This window comes from Ambystoma mexicanum, chromosome 3q (assembly GCF_040938575.1).
Source record: "Ambystoma mexicanum isolate Mex_15411 chromosome 3q, UKY_AmexF1_1, whole genome shotgun sequence".
Classification (NCBI taxonomy): domain Eukaryota; kingdom Metazoa; phylum Chordata; class Amphibia; order Caudata; family Ambystomatidae; genus Ambystoma; species Ambystoma mexicanum.
This window is the reverse complement of record NC_090926.1, coordinates 169,445,718-169,460,029: the sequence shown is the minus strand read 5'-3', so window position 1 is coordinate 169,460,029 and position 14,312 is coordinate 169,445,718. Positions and strand designations below refer to the sequence as shown.

Genomic DNA, 14,312 nt, shown 5'->3' with positions numbered 1-14,312 from the left:
CACAAACAGACTTTTGCACATAAGGCATGATGGCACAAACTGGGATGAAGCACATTAGACTCATTGCCCCATGGGCACAATGAAGCAACAAACAAATTCTGCACATTTAGTACATGCCACACATTTTCCCAGAAAACACAGTGTTATATTCTCCTAAGAAGTAAAACTAAGACATAACACTGCTGGCATGCCTGACGAATAATTCAGCATGCTTTTGAATCCATATATAAATGTAGTCGCGTGTTTCCTCAAACGCGCACCCAGAACAAGCTGCATTTAAAAGTTTGTAGCCAGAAACAGAACACAAAAGATAATGCACTTAGCTGATGGCCCGGGTGCCTCACGAGGACACCCGAACCCTGAAGATTGTTGCTTCCAGAGAACGCCCCAAGCAGCTTGTAAATCACTGCTGCGGCCCAGCGTCTTCTACTTCATTCTCATCAGGTCCTGCAATCACGGCTGACGCCCACCAGTCCTCTGGCGTCCAAACAAATGGCTTTCCTCCTCACGTCTCCAACCTGCCGCCCGTGCACATAATCATTAATTATCTGCACAGAGGCAGGGGCGGTTGGAGTCTTTATCCCGTTCCTGATTGCCAGCTGGAGAGTAGCGCGAACACACAGAACTACAGAATTCCCTAGGCATGCTGGGAAATGTAGTTTTGTCACCAAAGACAGCTATTTCTTGGCTGGAAAACGCCGTCTTTTGCCCCAAACTCGTATATTCCTGACATGCAGCGACCCTTCCGGGTGAATGACAGAGTTGTGGAGGCGAGGCCAAGCCTGTGGTATTAACCTTGACTCGTGAATGAAAGCCGCAGAGACAAGAAAGGTCTTTCACTAACTCACACACCCTGTGAGTTAGTGAAAGACCTGAAAGGCTGGTTTGTGTCAAGGAAAGATTGAAGTCGCAACAGTATATCTCACAAGTGAAGGTTGCGCACATGCTGATGAGACGCGAAAGAAAGATAACCACTGATGAACTATTAAGGGGCTGATAACTGTGCAGCCAGTGATAGAGTAGTAGAGTGGTCCAGCGAAAGGTAGTAGCCCACTCGAAAGTCTTAGTGAAATGTGAAATGTTTTGTTATAAAGCGGCAAAGTGAACTAAATCTGAAATGAGTAATGGTGAAGATTAACCCTGGCAAAAGTGAAAGTGAAAAGGTGAATGCTTGTAGAAAAATATTTCCTTGAACTTTTATGCTTTTGGTGCTGAACTTCCAAGACCAAGAGACACTGGGGCAAATAAAAAGTGTGAGCTGAAGAGAAAGTCAGAGGTCCTGCGGAGGTCTATAGTAAAAGCCTCACACATTTGACATCTGTGAGAGGTCCGAGCCCGATTGAGGGAGACTAGAAGTGTGATAAGTTAGTGCAAGGTAACCTCTAACGAATGTGAATTAAGATTGGGTAAGGGAACTCCTGCAAGTGTTGTGAATGAGAGGTCTGAGCTTGGCTGAGGGAGACCTATGTGAACCTTTTTGTTCAACTGTGAAAAAACTTTTGGAACATTGGAAAAAGTGACTTTAACGTGGAGGTGGGCCTCGATCCATGTTTTGAACTGCCTTTGTTTTGATAACCTGAGTCATCCTGTCTACGGGGGCCGCCTTACTCCATGCTGTCCAACGTGGGGAGGAGAGCTTGACCACTTTGATCCTTTGTTATAACACTGATTTTCCTTTACATACATATTCCCCTTTACACACTTTTTTTGTATGAGATAGGGCAGGCATTACGTTTTGTTAGTATAGGCCATTTCGAGGGGATTGGTTCCTCCTATGTATTCCATATCTATGACAGCAATCACCACAGCTGTGCTGCTTCGGAAAATTTCTCGGCGTCTGCGTCCTGCGTCGAAGACGTCGATACACTGTCCTCGAGGGCCTCCGTCGAGCCGATGTCACCGGATGTTATAAGTAGAACGCACGACACCCGTAGCCTCAGTTCTGTTTTTTCCGCGGACGTGTTCGCTTCGGAGATCTCGGCGCGCCTCGATTCTACTGAATCCTGTTCTTTTGGTTCTTCGAACCTGTTTCTTCATTGCTATCGGTATGATATCTTCGGCTTCTTCCACCCCGCGGTCCGGGTTTAAGAAGTGTCCGGTGTGCGGGTCCAAGATGTCGCTGACGGATACGCACGATGCTTGCCTCTGGTGCCTCGGGGAGGATCATGATACGGACAACTGTGTCGACTGCCAATCGCTCACATCGAAGGCCTTGCGGGAGCATAAGAAGAAGCTGTCGGTCGGTAAGGTGGCCAAGCCCTGGAAGTCACGTTCCACTGGTCTTTCGACGGACGATTCGAGGGGCTACTCTCTGCATCGTCGTCGGGAGTCCGGGGGTTCTCGATCTGGGAGTCGATCCCGCCATTCCTCTGCCTCTTGGAGGCACTCCAGGAAGCGCTGTCACCGGTCGCCTTCCCCGTCCTCATCCGAGGACTCTGCCCTTTGGGGGGTTGCTTGTCCCAACAAGCATTCCACTCCGGTGGAATGGGATTCCTTCCGAAAGGAGATGTTGGCAGTTTTTCAGTCGCAGGGCTCCGTTCATCCGAGGACGCCGGTCGTGGCCGTGCTAGAGACACCGCTCATCCACCTTCGGGCTCAAGCAGTCGTCGTGACCACCGGGCACCTTCGAGGTCCCGGTCGGACAAGGATGGTCGCTCTAGACATGCCCGTTCCAGGTCCCGGTCCTCGACGCCATCGAGACTGCGTGAACCTGTGAAGTCTTCGAGGAAGACATCGACGCCGGCGGCGCCGAGGTCGTCGACGGACTCTCTCGAGGCCCCCCCTCTGAGGAAGTCGTCGGCGCCCAGGCTGTCGAGAGACACGCTCGGGGCTCTGTCCTCAAGGCCTGTGTCGACGCTGTCGGCGCCGCACTCGATGTCGACGCCGACGCCTTTCGAGGCGGCTTTGTCGGGGATGCTTCGTGGTGCGGGGGAACCCCCTAGAAAGGCTCTGGCTAAGCCAAAACATGACTTTGTTCCTTTTTCGGTTCCCTCTTTCCAGCCTCTGGATTATATTTCTGAGGTGGATGAGGGGTCTGAGGAGGGTGTGGTTCCTGCAGAGGTCCATGATGACATTGTTTCTGGTCATAGCCAGCTTGAGGACCTGCGCCAGTCATTGCATGACACCAGTGGGCTCGACACCTCTCAGGAGGTGGAATTTGGTAGGTCTGAGCCTGGCACGCATGCCGACTCCTCTTAACGGCAACTGATGTCGACGGTGGTCTGCCCCTCTTGCGGATTTTCAGCAGGATGACCTGACTGATATCCTGGACCATGGTCCACCAACTGACCCGGTGCTGCCATTCCATATGGCCTTGCAGAGAAGGGTGGCTGCGGCTTGGACTTCTCCGGAGAGTGTCCCGGCTGTGAGCAAGTCCTTGTCGAAGAAATAATGCCCAGCCAGTGGTGACCCCTGCTACTTGACCACGCTCCCCACTCCGTAAAGTTTGGTGGTGCAGGCGGCTACGGCCCCCGCAAAGCAGGCGTCGTACCCTAACATCCCTCCTGGTAGGGACAAAAAACATTTTGATAGCTGGGCGAAGAAGGTATTGTCTTCTGGGGGTATGGCGCTTCAGGCTGCCAACTCAGTTTGTGCCTTGTCTCGTTTCACGCGCACTCTGTGGAACTGTATTTCCCTAGCGGCTGATCATATTCCCAAAGGGGAGGAACGGGATGGTTTCCTTGCTATCGTGCAGGATGGCAAGGATGCCATGTGTGAATCCGTTCCGTCGGGTCTGGACATGGTTGATTGCGTCAGCCGGTCCATGGCGGCGAGCACTGTAATACGCAGGTTTGCGTGGTTGCGGAAGTCGGGTTTTGCTCCTGATGTGCAGGCCAGCCTCCTCAACATGCCCTTTGATGGTGAACATCTTTTTGGCAGCAAAGCTGACGAGAGTCTTGAAAGGTTGCAGTCCTCCAAAGCTGCTGCAAAGTCGTTGGGCGCTGCAGTCCGCCAACCTCTGCCTTTTCGTCCTAGGGGACAGCAATGGAGGGGAGGTTCCTTTCGATATTACTCGTCATTTAGTAAATCGAGAGGAGCTGCTAGTCAAAGGGGCAACCGTAGGAGTGCCAGAGGTGGAAAACAAGGTACTCGAGGTGCCAAGGCGGCGCGAGCAGTTGCCTCTTTGCCCTCAGCCACTGCCGCAGCCGCTTCAGGACCTTCTGTGGTGGGCCGTCGAAGGCAATCTGATGAGGAGGGCTCCGTTTTGGCTGCCCTGGCCGGAGGTGATGATCGTGACGGACGTGTCCCTCATGGGATGGGGAGCTCATGCCAACGAGCTGACAGTCAGCGGTCGTTGGTCTCTATTGGAGTCCAGACTCCATATCAATCTGTTGGAGCTGAGGGCCGTCAGGCTTGCCCTGAAGGCTTTTCTGCCAACTGTGCGAGGGAAGAATGTCCTGATTCTGACGGACAACACAGTGGCCATGCACTCCCTCAACAAAAGGGGGGGGCAGGGTCACTTCGTCTGTGCAGGGAGGCGATGCATCTCTGGTTCTGGGCCATCCAGCAGGGAATTTCAATCTCGGCAGTTCATCTGGCCAGAGACGAAAACGAGACGGCGGACGCTCTGAGCAGGCAGAGCGTGATCTCTCATGAGTGAGAGTTGGCTCAGAAGATTCTCCTGGAGATATTTGCATTTTGGGGACCCCGCAAGTTGATCTCTTTGCCTCCGGAAGTGCGAAAGGTTCTGCTTGTGGGAATTTCCTCCAAGAGGAGCCTTAGGAGACGCGTTCGTGGTGGAGTGGTCATTCCCACTGCTGTACGCGTTTCCTCCAGTCCCCGTCATCCCGCAAGTGCTGCGGAGGTTACGGAGGTTCGGTTCCCGGATGATCCTCATTGCTCCAGCATGGGCCAGGAGGACGTGGTACCCAGACCTTCTCGACTTGTCCATCTGCCCTCCACGTCGTCTTCCCTACCGAGACAATCTGCTCTCACGGGAGGAGGGTCAGGTTCTCCATTCAGAGGTCAGATCCCTCAACCTTCACGCTTGGCTTCTGAAAGCTTGAGGTATAAGGATTGGGACCTCCCTGAAGACATGATGGAGGTGTTGCTTTCGCCCAGACGTCCGGCAACTAAGTCCCTGTACCGTTGCCGTTGGAGAAAGTTCTGCGACTGGTGCAGGGTTCAGAATGTGGATCCTTTTTCATGTGACATTCCTGTGGTTCTGTCTTTTTTGCTTTCTTTAGCCCAAAGGGGCTTGCAAGTGGGTACCATTAAAGGTTACCTAGCGGTGCTGTCCATATTTAAGCGCTCGTCTGAGGAGTGTTCTTATTTTAAAATTCCTTTAATTTCTGAAAACGCTCACCAATGTGTTCCCTCCGTCACCATTCCAGGTGCCCGGTTGGGATTTGAACCTTGTTCTCAAGTTTCTAATGGGTGCTCCATTTGAGCCTTTACATTCTTGTCCTTTGAGACTGTTAACCCTTAAAACTGTATTTTTAGTTGCGGTCACTTCCGCTCGCAGACTGAGTGAGTTACAGGCACTTTCAGTTAAGCCACCCTTCACTGTATTTCATAAGGACAGGGTTGTCCTTAGAGTTCGTCCTTCCTTTCTTCCGAAGGTGGTGTCGGAATTTCATTTGAGCCAGAAGGTTATTCATTTGGCATTTTATCCTCCTCCACATCCTAGTAAGGAAGAGGAGTGGCTCCATAGGTTGGATCCTAGGAGAGCTTTAGGTTTCTACATTTCTCGCATGTCCCGGGTCAGAGGCGTTTGGGACAAGCTGTGACTAAGCAGACTTTGTCTAGGAGGATTATCTTGGCAATTTCTGAATGTTACCGCTTGGCGGGTAAGGACCCTCCGGTAGGTTTACAGGCCCATTCTACTAGGGCTATGGCTGCCTCTACTGCCCCACAGAGGAGTGTTCCTATTTGTAACATCTGTGATGCAGCCACTTGGGCTTCGGTCCATACTTTTGTACATCACTACTCCCTAGATTCTATCCATGGGCAGGATCTGGCCTTTGGCAAGGCGGTCCTTTACTCTGCAATTTGATTGGGCATTCTAAATTTCTATATTCTAAATTCTTTTCCCTCCTCCATACGTTGGTACTGCTTTGGGAGTCTGTCATAGATATGGAATACGTCGGAGGACCCAATCCCCTCGAAGAACAAGTTACTCTCTTACCTGATAACGTTCTTTCGATGCGATGGTCCGACGACGTATTCCATATCGCTCCCTTCCTACCTGCCCCACTACAGAATTTCTTATGCAATTGCAGCTTACGTTTCCGCAAGGCTTTCTGTGGTCATACTAGCAGTGGTTCAGTGCCACACGTTCTGGGGTAAAAACTACAACTGAGGCTACGGGCGGCGTGCGTCCTACTTATAACATCCAGTGACGTTGGCTCGACGGAGGCCCTCGAGGACAGCGTATCGACGTCATCGATGCAGGACGCAGACGCCGAAAGATTTTCCGAAGCAGCACAGCTGTGGTTATTACTGTCATAGCTATGGAATATGTCGTCGGACCATCCCATCGAAAGAACGTTACCAGGTAAGAGTGTAACTTGTTCGTCTGCCTTATTGGCTATGCCTCTAATAATAAAAATACAAGGGGGGTCCTGGGAGTCCCTCTGCCAGACATTAGTCCTGGTTGCGAGAGACTTACCCAGAGTCTTTAGCTCCCTATCTTTCACAGAGAAGGGGGATGCTGCTGGTACTCTTGTTCAGAGGAGAATTGCCTAGCATTTCGGTGTGGGACTGCCCCAGGGCAGGACAAAGACTGATATGTTTGGGATCTTTCTTCTCTGTGAAAGGTAGTGAGCTAAAGACTCTGGGTAAGTCTCTCGTAACCAGGACTAATGTCTGGCAGAGAAACTCCCAGGACCCCCCTTGTCAATATGCCTCTAATAATGTCAAGGTTCTGACTTCTAAAAAATGTTGTCCGATGCCTGAATATCCAACCCAACCTATGAAAAGAAGTGAAAGTGTAGAGGAAAGAGACATCGGGTGCTTTATTAAGAAGAAAAAAAACATGTAAGATTCTGGCCAACCAAGAGGAGACAAGAGTTGCTGCTTTGTAATCTAAAATGCTGGCTGTTGAGGGTCCCAGTGATATAATGCAAGGCAAGGTTTGAAAGCTAAAAGAATCGAAATTGAAAGGATTTAAAGTGTTTTTGATAGACTCTATTCTACGGGTAGAAAGCAGTGTTGACTAGTTTCTGAATGCGAGGCACACTGCAAACCTGCAGCTTTTGGGGAAGAGGAGCTTAGGTATCAAATGCAGACCTTTCTGATGCAACCCAGACTCAGCACAGCAGTAGGATTGCCATGTGAAGCAGGCTGTTCCCCAGAGGAAACGGCCACCAGACTGAAAGCAGCGTGGGTGTTCCAGGGAGCTTTATTGATGAGCCCTTAAGGCACAGCATATTGGAGTATCTACAGTAGATATGGGATATTTCTGTTCCTGGAACTTTGCCCAAAGAATGTTATGTAGAAGGGGATTTCAACAACTGTGATTGACCCCCCACAGAGCGTGATGTACAATCGAGGTGTGGCACCCTGCTATGTTGAAGGTGGTTTAAGATGGGAAGGTTAATTTGTTCATCTAGGCCAAAGCAGCTACTGACTTTTTGAAAAACTGTTGAGAGAAGGTCTTAAAGGATCCCAAAAGGAGAGGGAGCATACCATTTTATATATATTTTTTGTTACAAATGTATAAAGAGCAAAATGTTGGCCGAAAGGCAGCGGAGTGCCGTACAAAAGTAGGCAAAATACAAATGCTAAAGAATACATTCCATGTCAAATAGATTAAAAATAAATCAAATCAACCGTTTCAACCTAAACTAGACCAACCAACACAGAAGACCAATAAGGATAGGCCAGAGAGAGCTTGTAAAGCCTTTCTAAAATCTAACAAAGAAGGTTGCATTAACTACTCGTTTTACTTCAATACGGAAACGATGGTTATGATAAAATGGGCTGTATTATTCAAATAAAAATACTGTCTTTTTTAGCACCCACCACATTACGGCTTAGTGACTACTTCTTGATGGTGACATTCAAATTGAATGCAAATTATGTTGAATATCACCAAATTACAAGGTGCAATACTGCCTTGCAGGCACTGTAAATTCTTCTGCTACCTAAAAGATGGAGTGAAAAAATGTAACAACCCTTTTGGTTTTTTTTCTTTACAGAAGGGAACCTCAAACACTTCCCTGCAATACAGGGAAAAACATATCTATGGGGACACAGAAAGTGGGTAAAATAGTGGGAATCTCTGATACCTGCTCTCTCAGCACCTTTAATACATTGAAGTGAACATAGACTGTACCCTTAATAGACTGTCCTTTAAATGATTGATATTATTGTGCCTTATTGCTGTTGCTCCTTATTTTATGATGCTCTGTTGATTTGCAGCTAGGTTTGCACAATATCAAATCCAGCACACAGAAGGGTCCTATTTGACCCTTTTATGCATTAATCAAATGTACAATTGCGATATGTTCCGCTACTGCCTATGATCTATTTCCATCCTCAAGAGGATCAATATTTTGGATTAACTGAAATACAGCTTTCAGTATTTCAGTAAATTTGTATCAATTACTGCTATAAAAGCACTATTCCTGGAATATGATGTTTTTCTTGGATTATCTGCTGGCTGCTATGGTAATGCGATCAAGCGGACATCTAGGGAAACCATATACCAAACTGTAATGATGCCATAATTGTATTTAATATGTGTAGACTTTTACGCAGGTGCACTTCATCAGGTATTTCGACCGACATTGTTCCTCCCAGCCATTTTTCCACATACTATACTCTTTCCTTTATTGGGAGATGTGCTTGCTCACTGCCAAATATAGTTAATATTTCCCCAACCCACCTTACACAGTGGTTTAGTGTAATCCTTTCCAGTCTATTGTATTTTTATTGTATGGGTCACTTCTGATAACCTTATTCAAGTTGCAGATCTAAAGTTCTGTTCCAATTTTAGAAATTAAAGTGTTCTGCATTAGTACTCATTGACTCGTTCTAGTCTGTGCAGGTGAACATGGCTCATCACATTGTTTCTCTGCATTTCTTGTTCTTTCCAGCTCATTGCGTATGCATGTAAATGTGCATGCAGATCTGCATACTGAATGATCATGAAGAGTCTGCCAAAAGTGTAACAGTCATGATTTGGTTTGATTCTTAGCTACCTGGTGGAACTTTTCCTCCTGAGAAAACCATTTGTGAGGCCATGCTTTGCCCAAGAGAGTTTTCCTGCTAGATTGTTAAATTATTGGGCGGGGGGTAGAGGAAGTTAAACTGCCCTAATGTTTGGCTTTGTTTTATCTCCTCCATGCATGCAGAGAAATAGCTCTTCATTGGGTTTTGCATGCAGCAACCAAATCTGGCGGGAGCATATTCTGTGGTGAATCTGCTATGCATCGTGCATACCAAGTATTCATAAACAGCCAGACTATTTACTGATATTCTCTTCATGCAGGAGAATCTGGGCATTATGTTTTTCAAATGTGATAAATCTGTCCTAAAATCTTTTTTTTTACAGGCCTTTGAAGATATTTATATAGAACAACGAAAGACGATCCGAACAATGCTCGAGTACTTGGATAAGGTGTTCACCTACATTTTCATCCTGGAGATGTTGTTGAAGTGGCTGGCCTACGGGTTTGTTAAATTCTTCACCAATGCTTGGTGCTGGTTGGACTTCCTCATTGTTGCAGTACGTATCTATAATCTTAACTTCAAACATAAAACAAAGATGTTCTATTTAAAAAAAATCTATCAACGATGTACATAATGAGGTTTCAACTATTCATAGTTTGTTCAATGCACAATACACAAATATAATCTGTATAGGAATTTATTAAGCCAGGTGAAACATAGAATCAATTTAACTTCCATTTATTACGATCCCTTTCTGTAGAAGTTATTATAAGCATAGACTGTTTTCTCTTTAGGCTTTAGCCCCTGAACCTAAAAAGAATAGTTCTTTGTACTATAACTGTTTTTTGTATAGCGTTACTTCTGCCGTTGTCTTGAACCTCAGTTCTGCAAGGTAGGGTTCGAGGTAAGTTAGAAGGAAAGGAAAAGTGCGCCTACTGAGGTCTTGATGTGTGCAGATTCAGAAGTAACTGCTGTCTGTGTGCTGGTGAGACTCTAGGTGAGATGGGCTAGGACAAGGTGGTTTGTGTTGCTATCTGGGCTATCAGTGTTATGCTTTGTTTCTAACTTGTGAGATTCACACTTCAAACATTGGTGTAAAGATGATACTGCGGTGGGGTTATAGAAAAGGTAAGTGTGCTGTGCGCTGTTGGGGGGCTATGTGAAAGGTAGAACTGCTGCGGAGTGTCTTAGCTTTTTGATGCATGAATTGTAAAGTGAGTTAGGGAGCATGATGAAGATGAATTGGCTAGTGGTGGTGAAGGGTTGGTTATTCAAGTCCATGTCTGTGGATGGTAAGTTAGGTTAATTGACAGTGTCCAACATGTCAAGGGATTTGATACATTCTGGAGCTATTGTACCAGATACAGTCCATCCATGAGTAGTAGATTTGTCATGAGGTCAAATAGCATCTGGCTTTTCTTTTTGGCTTGGTCCCATTTAAGACACAAATTATCAGTTGGGGCGATCCTATTTGCTAGGCTTGCAGCTCAATATGGTTCCAGATAAAGGGAGTGTGAATGCCAACCTGTTCTATACCTGGAAATTCAGGTAATGTTCTCAGCAACTATACATCAGTAGAGACGCTTATGCTTGTATTTGCCCCTTTTCTATTTTCACTAATTAACTGATGAGATTCATATCAGCGGCATCAGCATTGTTCCACGTGGGAGTGGTATACTACTGTTTCAGCCTGATAGGAGGGATTTTAACATAATTCATATTGATTTGTGTAAAATACTAGCTCCAAAGAAGGTATGGACCATATAAACTACTCTTTTTTAAAATGTACTTTAACTCCCCTAGAATACTCACATTCGTAACAATTTATTTATTGCCTAATAAATAAAATACTTACACTTAAAAATATTAACTGGAACCTAGGGCTCTCGTTATAATGCATGTTCGCCCTTTCACACTTATAATAGCTTGTCCTATCTAGTAAAGTCCCAGATTTACTTACTTGGCCATATCCCTTCTGAAGAGTCCAATCATAAACGGTTATTTATCCAAAAGCTACTGCATACTATTTAGCTGCTGTACCCCGGGTAAATATTGAGGCCACAATTTGCTTGGAAGTATAAAGGAAATTTAATAAAATATATAAATATATTAATTAAAGATTGAGTTCAGTGTGTGCATTTAAAGTTAGAAAGGTAGAAGAAAAATCTCTTTGAAAGATTTTCATATGCTGCTCAGATATTATGCCTGGTTTAATAGAAAACAGATTGAATTGGAGCATATGGGGGCATTTTCCTTGGTTTTTTATGTGAAATTAACCCATAATATTTGCTATTTCAAAAAACATGAATTATTAAAATGCATTTCCTGCCAGGGAGTATTGCATTTTGTATATGCATTCATAAATATACATTTGCATAAACACTTTTAACCACCGTGGATCTAAAACAGTTTATTTACATGAGATTCATTGAAAAGTGACTGTGAGTTTATAGTTTTAATCCACATAGTTTTGAGAAATCTCATGGTTTGATTTTATTGAAATATCCTGAGTTTGAAGTGTATTCTTTCTTCAAATATGTTACTTTGTTGTAATGGCTCAATGTTTCCCTTTGAAAGCATTATGCAAAACCAAGAATGTTTATTCAAACTCAGTGGAATGACTGATCATGTTAGCATTACCTCTTTTTGTTTGACATGGGGCATGTCGGATCATAATTGATGATGCCACGTTTTTCAATGAAGTGAAATTATCCCATCCCGTTCTCCTGGCATATCTCGGAGAGAGAAACGTAACACCTTGTAACCGATGTAGCTATGCATCAGCGTTTATGCCTGAGTCCATAGACCAGGGTAGGTGCTCGGCAGACGTATCGGAGAAGCACAAAAGAAAAGTTGTTTTTAGTGGGGCCTGCGTGCGGACAAAATTATATACTGCCAATCCCAACCTGAGAATAATTGAAAGCAAAGAGGGAAATGGCTCACAGAAAGAAAGATGAGGCCCAGGGTAACCTTACGGAAAGGGATGAAGTACCACCATATAGGATCTAGGAGTTAAAGCAGGGATTTCAAGTCACAAATATATCATGGCAATTCCGTGAGCTTGTTGGTAAGGGAAAATGGAGGTCAATATCAGGTAGGCAGAACATTATTCTCTGTCTCTCAAACGTTTTATTGCAACATGGGTAATTCCAATTGGCCAAAGCGAAACAGAATCCAAGAAGAGGTCCACAAACGAGTTGAACATTCAAGAAACTACAGGATAAGCAAAACTAGCATGGCACCACCCTCCGGAACATGTGTGGGAAAATCACGGTCTGTTTGTCCGCACCAGTTTTGTAGCGTCACTATACCGAAATGTGCATGTATGAGAAGCTTCTGAGCACACTGGTTGTATGTGACATTTGAAGGATCTTCCGATGCTGCAGCTTTTCGAAGATTTAGTGCCTCTTTCAACTCTCCAGTCACTGAGCTGCCAGGGCAAATGCCGTCCACTGATGATGCGGAGCGGCACGAAACGTGACATGGCTCCCAAGTTGAACTGGACTGAGCCACAGGAAAAATTTGATTGAGAACCTTTGCTTTGGTTGTTGCTGCATACCATGCATCCAGGGATGGCATCACCAAAAGTCCATATACTAAACTGCTTACAAAACCTGGCACTGGAATTTTCCATTTCTAACATTTCTTATGCTTTATACCATGACGCGAGAAACTGAGCTTCACCTGACCTTGTTTCCAGAGCAGTGATTAGATGGCATCTGCTCATGTCGGAGATGGAAGTGGGCATTCTTCAGCAGTGGATCTTTCAGAAATTCACATGCTGTTAAACATTCGTCACGATGGGAATTATTGGTACGTTCTTGGTACGTTAACAAAGCAGCTTATTAAATGTGCATAACAAAGTGCACTCAGCGTGTTCATCAGTCTTCTTTTGGGTAAATTTACCCATAAACCAGTAGACACCTACTCAGCACCACTCTCAGAGGCCATCTTCAGTTTCCTTTGGTGCACGTTCAGAATTGGGAGTCCTATTTGAAGATTGCATTTTATTAGATTTTTTTCAGAAGAATGGTAACAGCTACAGATTCAAGAAACATCTGTGTATAGCACAAGATACAATCTTTGTTGTTGTAGGTCTGGGGAGGTTTTCACTTCAGAGTCCTGCCTGTGAACAGCAATCCCACACCTCACCATGTTTGAAGTTGACATCAAGAAAAGCTTGTTCAAAAGCTGCTCACATGCAATCTAAAACATATTCATGTAGTAGACCCTTTGCTAAAACTAAGGATGTTGTTACTCCTTCCATAGGGTGAGTCCCTACCCATGAGGTAAGGCCGCTACCTGATAGTGCCTTCTGGGGGTGGTTATTCAGCGGGTTGATCTCATGGGAGGGAAAGCCCCCTGTGGGACCAGTAATGACTGTTGTGGGAGAACATGGTATTCACCCAATCTCTACACCTTTCATTCACCCCCACTCTCTCCAACCATTGTCTCCTATCCCATATACTTCTGTAACATACAGGATGCAAGGAAGGACTGAGACGAGGATGAATAGGGGTAACTGTCATGAAGATCCAAAATAGGAAAGGACTGAGACTCGGAGGAGGTGCAGATCTGCACGGATCACTCAGAAGAACGTACCTGAACAGTCTAGCTTTCATCTGAAGACCTTGATGGGAACAGACAAGAAAACAGACAAGGGACTTACCCAAATTACAGTTGTCCCGTGGTGGAACCACGAGAGGGAGCGAGGCTCGCAGACGGGGACAGCAAGTGCAGACCAAAGCATGGAGACGCTGAATGGGTTGTCTCCCTCAGATCTGCTGAGAGAACTGAGAGACTGGCTGCGGGAAGCACCTGTAGCGCAGCACAGCAGGAACACGTGGTCTGGTGAGAAGGGAGACGCCGAAGTGGGTCTGAAGCCAAGGAGCTGCTGCGGCAAGCCAAGAGTCCCAGAACACCGGCAAAGGAACGAAGGACATAGGAAAGCCTGCGACCAACCGGAGGGCTTCAGCCAAGACCCTAAAGGTATTTGGGTGGCTGAGCGTATGGTTGGGGGACCGCAGAGGGACCAGGAAACCATGAGAGACATAGTGGATAAAAAGGGGGAGAGAAACCCCTATGTGATACTAAGACAGACTTTACCAAGATACGGTAGTAAGGGGAATACGGTCTGGTACCCATTTGAGAAAGGGAAGTATGAAGTAACAAGAAGGTCTAATCTTCCTTGTGGC

General features: G+C 45.9%; 1 protein-coding gene across 7 annotated transcripts in view; it reads left to right on the top strand.

Annotated features, from left to right (window-relative positions):
* SCN8A (sodium voltage-gated channel alpha subunit 8) overlaps positions 1-14,312 on the top strand; it is a 1,610,732-nt gene that overhangs the window by 1,325,868 nt on the left and 270,552 nt on the right. For all 7 annotated transcript variants that reach the window (XM_069653414.1, XM_069653412.1, XM_069653417.1 and 4 more), the window contains exon 20: positions 9,500-9,673. In XM_069653414.1, coding sequence (XP_069509515.1) covers positions 9,500-9,673 — 174 coding nt within the window. The remainder of the gene's footprint in view (positions 1-9,499; positions 9,674-14,312) is intronic.